The 16,632-nt window shown below is 43.2% G+C and overlaps 1 protein-coding gene across 1 annotated transcript; it reads right to left on the bottom strand.

The window, feature by feature from the left end:
• Positions 1–13,357: 13,357 nt before the first annotated feature.
• LOC112264007 (zinc finger and BTB domain-containing protein 26-like) lies at positions 13,358–15,598 on the bottom strand. Its single transcript, XM_024440621.2, has 2 exons — positions 15,108–15,598; positions 13,358–14,913 (listed from the first exon to the last, which is right to left on the bottom strand). The coding sequence occupies exons 1-2, from the start codon at positions 15,246–15,248 to the stop codon at positions 13,699–13,701; spliced, it is 1,356 nt and encodes a 451-aa protein (XP_024296389.1). The 5' UTR covers positions 15,249–15,598; the 3' UTR covers positions 13,358–13,698.
• Between the last annotated feature and the right edge of the window lie 1,034 nt (positions 15,599–16,632).

Here is a 16,632-nt window from a genome sequence, read left to right as displayed (position 1 = left end):
TGTCCGAAAAATAAGTGTCTTGACTCATAAACATATAAAATAAAATGTCACTTTAAAATGTTCACAAGTGTTCACACCTGTCTGAAAAGCATATGGGATTTTTTCATGTGTTTTTTTTCTAAGGGCAAACTCTCCACACAGACACACACACTCACACACAAACACACACACACTAAAGAAAGAGGAGACTGGAGACATCCTTTTTGATCATGCATAACATAACTCATCTACTGCACTGTTGGAGCTTGGAATACAAGCATTTCGCTACACCCGCAATAACATCTGCTAAATATGTGTATGTGACCAATACAATTTGATTTGAAAAGGATCCATGTCCATTATGCTAGAGTGAAAGAAAGGTATGCTTTAGATTAGATTACTATGACCCTATGACATAAACAGTCTTTCAGCATAGGGAATTTTAACTCAGAATTCCCCAAACAGCTTCTTACCAAGATCTAAGCCTGAAGGTCTGTGACCTGTCTTACTGCGCTGCTGTCCACATCAAACAGAGCCAGGACACAAACATACAGTACTGTATATATACTGCACACACGCATGCTCGCGCGCGCACACACACACACACACACACACACACACACACACACACACACACACACACACACACACACACACACACACACACACACACACACACACACACACACACACACACACACACACACACACACACACACACACACACACACACACACACACACACACACACACACATATATACTGGAACCCTGCAGTAAGCTGCACTAAATGCCATAGCTGGCAGACAAGGGTTATTTTTTTTGTCCTTTTAATTAAATTCCAGAGCATTTTTAATTAATCTCAAGGTTCTGATTAAGAACAATGAGTGAGAGTAATAGGAGTGGGACATGGAAGTCGTATTTTAGCAGAGCTGGCTGTGGGGATTTACCAATCCCTCCCAGCCTCTGTACCCGTGGCTTTGCCTGACGATAGATAAGAGATTAGTGGAAATATCTCTAAGTTCCCCATGAATGGTTTCTTCAATTAGCATAATGTATGTATGTGAACGGGCGAAAGACAAAGAGAGATGGAACAAATGAAAAGAAATAGAGAGATAAAGAGACTGAGGGATTCTGTGTGTATAGAAGAGTGTGTCCCAAGGCTGGTAGGTTTCAAGTTGTATTGTCATGTACAGTGAAATGCCTTTCTTGCTAGCTCTTTCCCAACAGTGCAATATTCAATACCCGTAGTACTATAAAATAAAGTAAGAAAAAAATGTTAGAACAAAACACACGAGAGAAAGAAATAAGAAGAGCACAAGAAAGTAAGTAAACTACTGTATATACAGGGTCAGTGCCAATACCATATTAACAATGTGGAGGGATACTATAGGGGCACATATGTGCAAGGTTACATACAGTTGAAGTCGGAAGTTTACATACACTTAGGTTGGAGTCATTAAAACTCGTTTTTCAACCACTCCACAAATTGCTTGTTAACAAACAATCGTTTTGGCAAGTCGGTTAGGACATCTACTTTGTGGACGACACAAGTAATTTTTTACAACAGTTGTTTACAGACAGATTATTTCACTTATATTTCACTGTATTACAATTCCAGTGGGTCAGAAGTTTACATACACTAAGTTGACTGTGCCTTTAAACAGATTGGAAAATTCCAGAAAATTATGTCATGGCTTAAGAAGCTTCTGATAGGCTAATTGACATCATTTGAGTCAATTGGAGGTGTACCTGTGGATGTATTTCAAGGCCTATTGTCAAACTCAGTGCCTCTTTGCTTGACATCATGGGAAACCACGTTCATCTGTACAAACAATAGTACGCAAGTATAAACACCATGGGACCACGCAGCCGTCATACCACTCAGGAAGGGGACACGTTCTGTCTCCTAGAGAGACAGAACGTACTGTGAAAAGTGCAAATCAATCCCAGAACAACAGCAAAGGACCTTGTGAAGATGCTGAATGAAACAGGTACAAAAGTATCTATATCCACAGTAAAACAAGTTCTATATCGACATAACCTGAAAGGCCGCTCAGCAAGGAAGAAGCCACTGCTCCAAAACCGCCATAAGAAAACCAGATTACGGTTTGCAACTGCACATGGGGACAAAGATCGTACTTTTTGGGAAAATCTCCTCTGGTCTGATGAAGCAAAAATAGAACTGTTTAGACATAATGACCATCGTTATGTTTGGAGGAAAACGGGGGAGGCTTGCAAGCCGAAGAACAACATCCCAACCGTGAAGCACGGGCGTGGCAGCATCATGTTGTGGGGGTGCTTTGCTACAGGAGGGGCTGGTGCACTTCACAAAATAGATGGCATCATGAGGAGAGAAAATGATGTGGATATATTGAAGCAACATCTCAAGACATCAGTCAGGAAGTTAAATCTTGGTCACAAATGTGTCTTCCAAATGGACAATGACCCCTAGCATACTTCCAAAGTTGTGGCAAAATGGCTTAAGGACAACAAAGTCAAGGTATTGTAGTGGCCATCACATAGCTCTGACCTCAATCCTATAGAACTTTTGTGGGCAGAATGGAAAAAGCGTGTGCGAGCAAGGAGGCCTACAAACCTGACTCAGTTACACCAGCCCTGTCTGGAGGAATGGACCAAACCTCATTCACCTTATTGTGGGAGGCTTGTGGAAGGCTACCCGAAACGTTTGACCCAAGTTAAACAATTTAAAGGCAATGCTACCAAATACTAATTGAGTGTATGTAAACTTCTGACCCACTGGGAATGTGATGAAAAAAAAATCTCTCTCTACTATTATTCTATTATTCTGAAATTTCACATCCTTAAAATAAAGTGGTGATCCCAACTGACCTAAAACAGGGAATATTTACTAGGATTAAATGTCAGGAATTGTGAAAAACTGAGTTTAAATGTATTTGGCTAAGGTGTATGTAAACTTACGACTTCAACTGTATGTAATACATTGGTGTACAGATGTACTCCCGTGTACACCTGCTTCACGGCTGTGGTCCGCCCCTACATATAGAAACCATGGCCGCGACACACGTTCTCTACATCATTTTTGAGGCGCCTCTAGCACCCTAGAGGATTGGAGTGATCCATATAGCGCACATAACTGTGGTTACATACGTAACCTTCGTTATGTTTCACTATATTGGATCACTCCAATATATTGGTATACCTGTACCAGATTTAGTCAGTCCTAGAGGAACCGGGCCAGCCAGCGTTGAAGTCCCACCGAGGGAACGAGACACAAGGGCTGTCAATGTGGAAGGGGGGTCCCGGCACAGTCCCCGGAAGGGGAGGTAATGCCCAGGACCGCTGAACCACATTTACCCGATAGTACCTAGCAAAGGTGAAAGAGGAAGCCCAGCTGGCCGCAGCATAGATATCAGCAGGGGGCACTCCTCTCAGTAGAGCCCAGGATACAGCCACACCTCGTGTTGAATGTGACACCACAGATCCCAGCACTGGCCTGTCAGCCAGGCGGTATGCTGTCGTAATCGTGTCCACGAGCCAGTGAGAGAGCCTCTGCTTTGATAATCCAGGGCCCAAGATTCTCTCACCATAGCAGACAAATAGCTGGTCTGTTGTTCTCACTGACCGTGTGCGCTCCACATAGGCAGTCAGTGCCCGCACAGGGCACAGCATTATGGAGGGAGGCCCAGACTCCACCTCCACTGCTGGGGGGGGTCGTAAGCAGACAGGATAAAAGGGATGTTCACATACCTGTCTGACAGAACCTTCGGGAGGAATGAAGGGTTGGGGAGGAGAGATATACTCCTCCCACCAGGGTCCATATGGTAGCACTAAGAACTTACCGAAAGAGCATGGAGCTCACCCACCCTCTTCATGCAAGTAATCATTACCAAGAAAACCACCTTCATTTGGAGGTGTTTCAGGAAGGCAAACTCCAACGGTTCGTAAGGTGGCTTTGGCAAAGCTGCTAAGACTACATCCAGATCCCAGCTGGTCCTAGCTGGATGCAGGCAACAACCCCCCTTCATAAACCTGGAGACCAAGGGATGGCACCCCACTGGCCTGTCCATCCACCCCCATATGGCAGGCAGATATAGCGGCCAAATCCTCTCTCAGTGTAGAGGCTGCCAAGACCTCATCCAAGCGAGACTGCAGGTATTGGAGGACATACTGCACCCTGCATGACTCGGGCACAACCTCAATACCAGTGCACCAAGAGCAGAACAACCGCCAGCGCAACTGGCGCAACCAGCGCAACCTCCAGCGCAACTGCGGTTGTAGCCAGTGGCCTTGCACTCTGCATGGTGTACATTACACCTTCCTGTAGTCCTAACATGGACCATTGGTGCCGTTCAGCGGCCAAGCCCACAGTCTAAGGCGGTGCGGTCTCGGATACCACAGTGTTTCCCCCGGCCTGAAACAGTAGGTCGGATCTCAGGGGCAGTTGTCAAGGTGTCCCAGACAACAGGGACAGGAGAAGGCTGAACCAGGGTCGTCTTGGCCAGTATGAGGCCACCAGCAGCAGACGATGCTCCGCCATCCTGGTCCTGTCTAACACAGCCTGGATCAGGGGAAAAGGGGGGAATGTGTAAAGCTCCAGCCCTGGCCAATCGTGAGCCAGAGTATCCAGGCCCAGAGGCCCTGGTGACATGGAGTACCACAGTGGGCAGTGTGCATTGTCCAGGGTGGTAAGCAGGTCCACCTGTGCCCTCCCAAACTTGTCCCACAGGTGTTGCACCATGTAGGCTCCAGTCCCAAGGTGGCGGGCCCACCCTCAAGAGCATATCCGCTGCCACATTCAGGATGCCAGGTACGTGCGCTGCGCATAGAGACGCTTAGAGACGCGCCCTGAGCCCAGAGAAGGAGCTCCCGTGCCATAAGATGGAGGCGGTGTGACCTCAGTCCACCCTGATGGTTGATGTAAGCCACCACTGTGGTGTTGTCCATTCTCACCAGGCCATGTCTTCCCTTCAGATGTGCGAAGGAAAGACCGCAGTCCTGTACAGCTTGGATGTGCCTGCCACTCCAAGGGGGTAGCCAACAGCCGCTGGCCAACCTGCCCTTGGTCACACCCCCCCAGCCGATCTGGGAGGCATTTGTGCTGACCAGCTTCCGCCGGCACATCCTCAGCATCTCCACCCCACCTGAGAGAAAGGAGCGACCATGCCAGGCCTCTTAACATGTGTCAAATTTGTCCAAATTTCTGCTGCTTTCCACTGGTGATTACTGTTTTAAACAAATGAAGAGGCCTGGTGTGAGAGTGATCAAATTAATACATCTATGACATCAGTGTAGACATTTAGTTGGAGTGATTGAACAGTACAGAAATCAAGTAAAGTTGAGTGAAGTCTAACTGGTTGTACTGGGGAGAAGCTGAAAAAGCATTGTTGATCATGTTGAATTTTAAAATCCTGTGATAAGTCTAATGCTCTTCACTTTAAAGCTAGAATCCTTATTTGGTGAAACTGCCACATCCCTTTAGAATATTACAAGAACAAAGAATGACCAGGTGAATCCAGGTGAAAGCTGTGATCCCTTATTGATGTCACTTCTTAAATCCACTTCAATCAGTGTAGATGAAGGGGAGAAGACAGGTTAAAGAAGGATGTTTAAGCCTTAAGACAATTGAGACATGGATTGTGTATGGGTGCCATTCAGAGGGTGAAAATATTTAAGTGCCTTTTGAACGGGGTATGGTAGTAGGTTTGTGTCAAGAACTGCAACGCTGCTGGGTTTCTCACGCTCAACAGTTTCCCGTGTGTACCAAGTACAGTCCACCACCCAAAGGACATCCAGCCAACTTGACACAACTGCAAATCAATACTAGGAAGGTGTTCTTCATATTTTGTACACACAGTATATACTGTTTACTGTGTATAATATACTGTACTACAACAGTATTATGCACTCCACTTTACAATATAATGTCCCCAGTACCTATGATTTGCATAATTATGTTTCCATTATCTGAAAAATAACATCCGGGCCGGAGTCAAACACGGCCAGTTCTAAGAAAAACAGGGCCCGTTCTGAGAAAAACAGGGCCCGTTCTGAGAAAAACAGGGCCCATTCTGAGAAAAACAGGGCCCGTTCTGAGAAAAACAGGGCCCGCTCTGAGAAAAACATGTCAAGTTCTGAGAAAAACAGGGCCCGTTCTGAGAAAAACAGGGCCCGTTCTGAGAAAAACATGGCCCGTTCTGAGAAAAACAGGGCCCGTTCTGAGAAAAACAGGGCCCGTTCTGAGAAAAACATGGCCAGTCCTAAGACAAACATTGTATTTCTTCTCCAGCATGTAGTATAATCGAATTATTGTTCCTGACATCCAACCCTTTAAGACATACATATTCTTAGACAAACAGCCTCTTAAAATGTCTTAAAATGTCCATGAGAGAACAAAAGGAGCTCTGAGAGCTTCCACTGATAGGATGATAGGAAATAGTTGAAGTTCTGTGCTAAAACAAGACATTTGGAGCTATATCTAGACACAAATTGTTTAACAAAGGGCTCCATATTTCTACCCAAATGTCCCATTTGCAGTGCCGATTTTAGCATGTAAATCTTGGTGAGGCATATTCCCAAATTTTGTTTTAGATGCATGCCAGCAAAGTCACTACACAACACAACACTAAACAATAAATTAATTGCACAACAGTGACAAACAGTGCCCACAAACTGTTAGGGCCTAATTAAAGCTGTCCCAACAGCAGAGCTTTCTTTTCAGCACCATGGAGTGAATCCTTACCACCGCTACACCTGGCTATCAGCGGAGCCTTGTCTGGCAGCGAAACAGTTCATTCAGCCTCATTTGCCTCCTTTTTAAAAAACATAGCTGATATGGCTGACTTGCTTAAACAAATGTGGTTTCTACTGACAATTGAGATGTTCAAACTATGGCAAAAGGGAACGACGAGAGGATAAGAGGCAATCCGTAATTTCGATTAAGACATTACTGAGCGAGCTAGAACGTACATAGTCGATATAACTACTTTTTCAGCACTTTTGAAATATACAGCGGCAGAATTCAGAACATGGGCCGTTCTTACAGTATTCTCCCTGTACACCAAGTCAGAACCGTAGGATAAATAAAGGGGGCATATAAGCGGACAATGGAAGCTATTACAATATTCAATGATTAAGTTTTTTTCAAACAGGCTATAGGCTACATGTGCACCACCAAGTCAGAACAGTAGGTTACGTTATGAGGGGGAAAGGGACCACATTATTAGGGTGAGGCACATGGGTTACTAACAGCTTACTACACAACAAACACTTACTATTACTTTCTTAGCTCAGGATGTAATGCCTGTCGTCGAAAGGAGTGGATCAAAGCGCAGCGTGAAAAGTTTTCATTATTTTTTTATTATCAAAAAACACTCAAATAAAGTAACAAAATGAAAGCGAACAGTTCTGTCAGGTAACAGAGACTAAACAGAAAATAACTACCCACAAACACAGGTGGAGAAAAGGCTGCCTAAGTATGATTCCCAATCAGAGACAACAATAGACAGCTGCCTCTGATTGGGAACCATACTCGGTCAAAACAAATAAATAGACAACATAGAATGCCCACCCCAAATCACACCCTGACCTAACAAAATAGAGAAATAAAATGTCTCTCTAAGGTCAGGGCGTGACACAGGATACATATCTCCCAGGCATATTACATAATTTATGCAGCAGCATACAATACATTCTTGGACTCACCTTGTTGTGCTGTGCTGACTTGAACAGGAAGGTGTCGCAACATCAAACTTTGTCATCAAAGTCTGGCATTTTCTGGATTTATGGTGCTTTCAAGACAACTGGGAACTCTGAAAAAACAAGGTTGAATCATGACGTCAGTGATCTTCAGGTCTGAGCTCAAGAAAGAGGCCCGAGTTACAGACTTGGAATTTGGATGACCGTTATTTTGAGTTGGATAAACATATTTTCCCAGTCAGAGCTCATTTTTGTCTGAGTTCCCAGTTGTCTTGAACTCACTGAAGTCTAGGATTTCATCCTTCCACAAGCTTCCCACAAAAAGTTGGGTGAATTTTGGCCCATTTCTCCTGACAGAGCTGGTGTAACTGAGTCAGGTTTGTAGGCCTCCTTGCTCGCACACGCTTTTTCCATTCTGCCCACAATTTTTCTATAGGATTGAGGTCAGAGCTATGTGATGGCCACTCCAATACCTTGATTTTGTTGTTCTTAAGCCATTTTGCCACAACTTTGGAAGTATGCTTGGGGCCATTGTCCATTTGGAAGACCCATTTCCGACCAAGCTTTAACTTCCTGTCTTGAGATGTTGCTTCAATATAGCCACATAATTTTCTCTTGATGCCATCTATTTTGTGAAGTGCACTAGTCCCTCCTGCAGCAAAGCACCCCCACAACATGACGCTGCCACCCCCGTGCTTCACAGTTGGGATGGTGTTCTTCGACTTGCAAGCCTCCCTCTTTTTCCTCCAAACATAACAATGGTCATTATGGCCAAACAGTTCTATTTTTGTTTCATCACACCAGAGGACATTTCTCCAAAAAGTACGATCATTGTCCCCATGCGCTGCTGAAAACCGTAGTCTGGCATTTTTATGGCGGTTTTGGAGCAGTGGCTTCTTCCTTGCTGAGCGGCCTTTCAGGTTATGTCGATATAGAACTAGTTTTACTGTGGCTATAGACACTTTTGTACCCATTTCCTCCAGCATCTTCACAAGGTCCTTTGCTGTTGTTTTGGGATTGATTTGCACTTTTCACACCAAAGTACATTCATCTCTAGGAGACAGAACGCGTTTCCTTCCTGAGCGGTATGACGGCTGCGTGGTCCCATGGTGTTTATACTTGCGTACTATTGTTTGTACAGAACCAGACTTGTGGGGGTCTACAATTCTTTTTCAGAGGTCTTGGATGATTTCTTTGGATTTTTCCATGATGTCAAGCAAAGAGGCACTGAGTTTGAAGGAATGGCCTTTAAATACATCCACAGGTACACCTCCAATTGACTCAAATGATGTCAATTCGCCTATCAGAAGCTTCTAAATTCATGACATAATTTTCTGGAATTTCCAAGCTGTTTGAAGGCACAGTCAACTTAGTGTATGTAAACTTCTGACCCACTGGAATTGTGATACAATGAATTATAAGTGAAATCATCTGTCTGTAAACAATTGTTGGAAAAATGACTAGTCATGCACAATGTAGATGTCCAAACCGACTTGCCAAAACTTTTTTTTTTAAGTTAAGAATTTTGTGGAGTGGTTGAAAACAAGTTTTATTGATTCCAACCGAAGTGTATGTAAACGTCCGACTTCAACTCTATGTTCGATACAACAGCATACTAATCAGCAAACAATTGATTAAAAAAACAAAATACAACTGTCCTGTATAGCATACCCGAACCTGCATGACATGAGCCATCCTCAGCTCTCTCCCAGCTTGGACAGAAAGTTGTAGGTAAAACCAGTCTATTAATGTCAAATGTCAGTCCACACTCAGAACACTAGCTTATTATGGATTGTTTCATTATGCAGTATGGCCTACTATTTATAGCAGTATTTAGCTGCAATTTAGCTGTTATTTATGAACCTTTTATAAACATTACACATCAAATAGCCTAACAATGAGGAAAAATCTTCAGCTTGAGGATGAATGTTGCCACTATTTATTGTTGATATCAGGCTGTGTCTGGCCTACACAAATGGACTGCAATCAAGGTCAATGAAATGAAATCCAACTTGAGAGACTCTGCTGATCTTCTGAAGTCCCCCTGAGACATTGTGCCTTATATGTCCATTGTGCTGCACACAATTTAAACTTAGTCTTGAATGATGCATGCCAATATATGCCAGATAAAAAGCACTGTTGATATTGCAACCACAACTCAAACACCGGTTCACCAGTATGAATAACATCGTAAACTGCGTTTTTTTGTTTGGGCCCTCAAGAACTGTTGTCCGCTAAATATAGACATCTATTTGCATCTGCCAATTTATTGGCTGTCCAGTATCCAGACGACCTGTTCCCAGAGCTTCCTATACAGTTATCTTTAAGTAACGTGTTGAGGCCAGACATTTTGTAGAATGAAAGGCTCAATTAAAGATGTTGCAGAACTGCTGAATATGATATTTTAATCACCACTCCCTTCTGCTCAGTTTCTCTGGTGTTGCTATGGCTTTCAAGCTGTTTTTACCATCCATGCAAGTCGCTAATGCGCAGAGAACGTTTTCTAAACTCAAACTCATAATGAACTACCTAAGAACGAAGCACTAGGCTCTCCGTCTGATATGAGCTTTTGATCACCCGAGTAAGCTCCACTCACTGCACTGGCGCAGTCGTAGCCTTGACCACGGCATTTGTTCACCGATATCACCTTACTTTCAATCAGTTCGATTACTTATCTTTTAATACCTGGAGCACTTTGATCAGTCATTCTTGAAGCCCAAGAAACAAATACCTAGCTTCCTAGTAGTAGATTTTTATGAATGAATTCTTGGGGGGTTACTGACAAAATTATACAATAATTATATAATATATATTATACCATCAACATGGTATAATAAGATGGGCAGCTGGAAGCCTGTAGGTTATTTGTAATCACTGGTCAAGTAATCAATCAACTGATGAGGCCCCTTAATCTCAGATCTATGTAAATAAAACCAGAGATATGTGTTACAGAGTGAATACATCTATTCATAATGCATGGTATGAAGTACAATAGGGATATTGCTATCTAACTGGAGCAGAGAAAAATAATAGTGTCAACATTATGAGTCCATTCATTTACTACATTATAATAACCCTGATGCTGTGGCATTGGGAGTGGTCTAAATCATGTTCCATCATGACAATCATGGCAGTACTGTAACCCCAGTGATACACCCACAACAATGGCCAGCTAGAGTTCAGAGGGTTTAAATGACAACTCGTCATGCTGTGTGATGACATGGTATACAATGGCTCCATCTACTGTAGAAAGCGAGCTAATGCTTTTGAGGTTTAAGGCTGACTTGATTTGTTCCATTGTGCTGAAAAACATATACCAGTATTTACATGGTGGTGACATTGGCTGGTACAGTGTTATTACAATATAGATACACATAGTTACATAGTACTTAAAACTATTCCTATTTGGACTTTATAGGCTATCAATTAGACTAGCAAATTAACTTAAATTGACAGTTGGCCCAAACAGGCCACACTAAGTAGTAATGTGTGCACACACTGTAATTATCCTGTACCTACCAATGTAAAAACATAGCAAATAGATCAGCTTTTAGTGTCACTTAAAATGCGTTATAAATATAATATATATCATTTCAGCCAGTAGTTTTGAAAGTAGTGCGTTCAGTAATTGTGTACAACGTCATCCATTTGTTATGATATGTTACCTCCTGCAATTCGTACGATATGTTATGAATTCCAATTCGTACAATATACATTACACACTTGTAAGTGCATAAGATCCCATTGATTCTCTTTTAAAGTAAAGTGGGGACTTATTGTTTTCCTGTTGGGAATCTGATCCTCTGATACTGTGTGTCACAGTAGGACCACAACATACTCATTATCCTCACCCACATGTCATGTCCTTATACAATATTCAAGCGTGCACTGCCGTTCAAAAGTTTGGGGTCACTTAGAAAAGTCCTTGTTTTCAATGAAAACATTTAATGAAATTAATTGCAAAATGAATAGGAAATATAGTCAAGACGTTGACAAGGTTATAAATAATGATTTTTAATTGAAATAGTGTCCTTCAAACTTTGCTTTCGTCAAAGAATCCTCCATTTGCAGCAATTACAGCCTTGCAGACCTTTGGCAATCTAGTTGTCAATTTGTTGAGGTAATCTGAAGAGATTTCACCCCATGCTTCCTTAAGCATCTCCCACAAATTGGATTGGCTTGATGGGCACTTCTTACGTACTATACGGTCAAGCTGGTCCCACAAAAGCTCAATAGGGTTGAGATCCGGTGACTGTGCTGGCCACTCCATTATAGACAGAATACCAGCTGACTGCTTCTTCCCTAAATTGTTATTGCATAGTTTTGAACTGTGCTTTGGGTCATTGTCCTGTTGTAGGAAGAAATTGTCTCCAATTAAGCACCATCCACAGGGTATGGCATGGCGTTGCAAAATGGAGTGATGGCCTTCCTTCTTCAAGATCGCTTTTACCCTGTACAAATCCCCACCACCAGACCATCACATTGCCTCCACCATGCTTGACCAATGGCGTCAAAAAAAATAAAGTCCTTTGTTTCTGGCCATTTTGAGCCTGTAATCGAACCCACAAATGCTGATGCTCCAGGTACTCAACTAGTCTAAAGAAGGACAGTTTTATTGCTTCCTTAAGCATGACAACAGTTTTTAGCTGTGCAAACATAATTGCAAAAGGGTTTCTAATGATCAATTAGCCTTTTAAAATGATACATTTGGATTAGATAACACAGGAGTGATGGTTGATGATAATGGGCCTCTGTACACCTATGTACAGTTGAAGTCAGAAGTTTACATACACTTAGGTTGGAGTCATTAAAACTTTTTATTCAACCACTCCATAAATTTCTTGTTAACAAACTATAGTTTTGGCAAGTCGGTTAGGACATCTACTTTGTGCATGACACAAGTAATTTTTCCAACAATTGTTTACAGACAGATTATTTCAATTAGTCACTGTATCACATTCCAGTGGGTCAGACGTTTACAGACGCTAAGTTGACTATGCCTTTAAACAGCTTGGAAAATTCCAGAAAATGATGTCATGGCTTTAGAAGTTTCTGATAGGCTAATTGACATAATTTGAGTCAATTGGAGGTGTACCTGTGGATGTATTTCAAGGCTTACTGTCAAACTCAGTGCTTCTTTGCTTGACATCATGGGAAAATCAAAAGAAATCAGCCAAGACCTCCACAAGTCTGGTTCATTCTTGGGAGCAATTTCCAAACGCCTGAAGGTACCACGTTCATCTGTACAAACAATAGTATGACTATTGGGACCGCGCAGCCATCATACCGCTCAGAAAGGAAATGTGTTCTGTCTCCCAGAGATGAACGTACTTTGGTGTGAGAAGTGCAAACCAATCCCAGAACAACAGCAAAGGACCTTGTGAAGATGCTGGAGGAAACGGGTACAAAAGTATCTATGTCCACAGTAAAATGAGTCCTATATCAACATAACTTGACAGGCCGCTCAGCAAGGAAGAAGCCACTGCTCCAAATCCACCATAAAAACAGGGACTTATACTAGGATTAAATATCAGGAATTGTGAAACACTGAGTTGAAATGTATTTGGCTAAGGTGTATTTAAACTTCCAACTTCAACTGTAGATATTCCATATCTGCCGTTTCCAGCTACAATAGTCATTTACAACATTAACAATGTCTACACTGTATTTCTGATCAATTTGATGTTATTTTAAAATGGACAATTTTTGTTTGCTTTTCTTTCAAAAACAAGGACATATCTAAGTGACCCCAAACTTTTGAACAGTAGTGTATATCGTCTACCCCATTTCCAAAAGAGGCATCATTGATAATAAAAACACATGTTCTACAGACACACTATCATCACTTTGGTTCTACTGTAGGCTTCCTTAGCCAAAACAATACTCATGAGGACAAATCATTTCAGTTCATATTTTTGGTACTCATTTTACAGCAACTCTTCTTCTAGTATTCAGTGTTATACCTTCAAGTACCTTACAGTGTGGTTTACAATTCAGCTAACACTTCTACGCAGCTATTGATTTGTGAAGCGATACAGTGCTACAGAGAGTCACCCACAAGAACTGGCTTATTGTCCATGCTACAGTCCTGCAGACGCCCGTACTCAAAGTCCAGAATCCCGTTGTGTAGTTGGCTCCTCTCGTTGGCGTTGTCAAAGCTGTTCTTGCCATGGATTTGTTTGAGGTGTTTGCGGAGCACGGGCTTGTGTGCAAACACCATGTCGCAGTAGTTACAGCGATGGGGCTTGTCTCCGCTGTGTAAGTTCAGGTGGTCCAGTAGAGAGCATTTCTGAGTGAAGGTCTTGCCACAGATCTTGCATTGGAAGGGCTTGATGCCAGCGTGGACCCGCATGTGACGGTGCAGGTTACCCTTCTGGGTGAACATCTTGCCACACAGCAGGCACATGAACAGCTTGTGCATCTTGAGGTGGTTGGCGTAGTTCTCTAACTGGCGGAACACACGGGCACACTTTGGGCACTGGTGGTACCACTGAAGGGATTTGTCTGAGTTTCGTAGGTGCCCCCCCAGATTGGGTCTCCCTGTGGCTGAGGTGGGTAGTGGAAGGGGGCTGAGTGGGTATCCTGGCATGGGTGGCATGGTCATTTCGCTAGCCCGGGTGTCCACTGTGGAGTTGATGAGGGAGTGCTGGGGCTCGGGGGAGTGTATCGACAATGGGGGGCTGGTCGGGAAGCGCACTGCGGTGGAGGTAGAGGGGCGTTCAGACATCTCAGACACCCGCTCACACACGGACTCCACCTTTACAATGGTGATGGGGCTCTCCTCGCCCTCACTCCTGTCTCGCTTCTGCCTCTGGGGAGGGGTCATCAGCTGAATTGTCACATCATCATCATCGTCTTCATCATCCTCCTCCACCTCACAATGCACTACGTGTGCTTGGGGCAACTCCTGTAGTCTCTGGGCATGAGAGGCTCTGAGAGTCTCTCCATCTTCTTCCTCCTCCCGAGGCTGCTGTTTCACCTGGCAGGGTCGCGGCTGGATGAACTTCTTGAGAGCCTGGGTGCACTGCTCCACTACGTGGCCCATCTGGAGGAAGCTGGCCACAGTTAGGTAGTTGACCAGCTCTATCTCAGGCAGCTCCAGGGTTCCCGTGTAGCAGGACAGGAGCAGCTGATGGCCTACCTCCGCCTCCTGGATCATGGAGATCTGTACCTCCCTCGTGGATGAGTCCTGCAGAAAGAACTGGTCCCGGAGGAAGGGAGATCCGGCTGCCAACACCACCTTGTGACCTGGGACCTAATTATAATATTGATAGAAAAATGTTATTTGTATAGCACAATTCATTCAGAGACTGCAACTCAAGGTCATGTGCATAATACAATAATAACCAAAACAGATTAAATAGATTTTTTTTAAACATGGTAAACAGTAAAAGCAGCATAGAATGCTTAAAAAGTGCAAAAACACTTGATTGATTGATGGATACGCACCTCCAGGTCATTGATGCGCACAGTGACGTCACAGAATCTGGTCTGGTGGCGGAGCAGGTTCATCTTCTGCAGCATGGAGTCTCCGAATGTTCCGAAGTGGAACTGGAGGATCACCTGGTTCTGCTGCTGGGCCATGGACATGGTGGCTTACTGCAGCTGCCTGCAGGCCTGGTGGAAAAGAGCAGATACAATGGCAATACATTTGATAACAGGTATATGGAAGATGCTGCAGTTTAAATGCATTTTATGACTTGTCATAAGCATATGACCCCCTTATATGGTATTATTATCTGAATGATCCTGACTTAATAACAGCCAGTTTGAGACAGTTGAAGATGTCATAAATGCTCATAAGACATTATAAAGGCTCAATGCATGAGGAGTACAACTTTTATTTTGATTTCTGAGCAATGCAGTATCATGTGAAGAAGTGCACAATTACTCAAAACTCATAGTCAAATCAAATCAAATGTATTTATAAAATCCTTCTTACATCAGCTGATATCTCAAAGTGCTGTACAGAAACCCAGCCTAAACCCCCAACAGCAAGCAATGCAGGTGTAACAGCAAGGTGCCTAGGAAAAACTCCCTAGAGAGGCCAGAACCTAGGAAGAAACCTAGAGAGGAACCAGGCTATGAGGGGTGGCCAGTCCTCTTCTGGCTGTGCCAGGTGGAGACTATAACAGAACATGGCCAAGATGTTGACCAGCAGGGTCAAATAATAATAATCACAGTGGTTGTCGAGGGTGCAATAAAGCAGTCCCAAACTTGGCAAAATAAATATGAGCTCATGACATAACATATTACAAAATAGATAATTGAACAATAATGCCGTAATTATAAGAGATCAATATGAAAAATCCAACATAGCAGGTACTAAAACAATATCAACATCTCCAATCTCGCGTGGTAATATGAGGATTGTTATTAGGCTGCTGTGGAGAGGATATATAGCCTGGTTAACGCGCGACCCTTCGATGTTTGATGAACATTAACAAAAAATGTTAGTCCCTTTGGAGTAAAATCTAACAAACACAGTAAAACGTCATTCATTGTTTAGAGAAACGACCTAACAAAATCAAATGTCTAGTTGGTGTTCATTTTCTTCAAGAGAATCTGGATGCTGCTCTAAAACAGTGGCCATATTTCACCACTGTTTGCCGAATGTAAAGACAACGGCATTACAACATTTCAGCGCTAGAGAAAATATTCACCTATCGTCTATTGCCAATAGGAAAATACCTCCACGAATCTGGCTTTCTCCCAATAAAACCGATTTAGATGGATCTACTTTTCAATATAGAATCGTCTTCAAAAACAGTGCGGAAGAGTAGGGAGGGGCGCCACTCTCTCAACTAGAGCGGTCGAGAGAGGGATGCATTTTTAAAGCGGTAGAGAGCCATTACAGCTAGTGGTCAGACTAACGGTGAGTGAGTGGTCCCAAGGACCTAAAGCTGTATCATAGTCCACATACGATGATGCCGGATAGTCCGACGTCCCATTGTGACATAGCCTCGCTGCTCTG

Source organism: Oncorhynchus tshawytscha, linkage group LG12, assembly GCF_018296145.1.
Source record: "Oncorhynchus tshawytscha isolate Ot180627B linkage group LG12, Otsh_v2.0, whole genome shotgun sequence".
NCBI classification, from domain to species: domain Eukaryota; kingdom Metazoa; phylum Chordata; class Actinopteri; order Salmoniformes; family Salmonidae; genus Oncorhynchus; species Oncorhynchus tshawytscha.
This window is presented reverse-complemented; position numbering and strand designations above follow the sequence as displayed.

Bases quoted from the DNA above. Each gene is read 5' to 3' on its own strand.
- LOC112264007 (XM_024440621.2), bottom strand. From the start codon at position 15,248: ATGTCCATGGCCCAGCAGCAGAACCAGGTGATCCTCCAGTTCCACTTC. The intron at 14,914-15,107 runs GTGCGTATCCAT...TATTATAATTAG, and splicing joins TGCGCATCAATGACCTGGAG to GTCCCAGGTCACAAGGTGGT.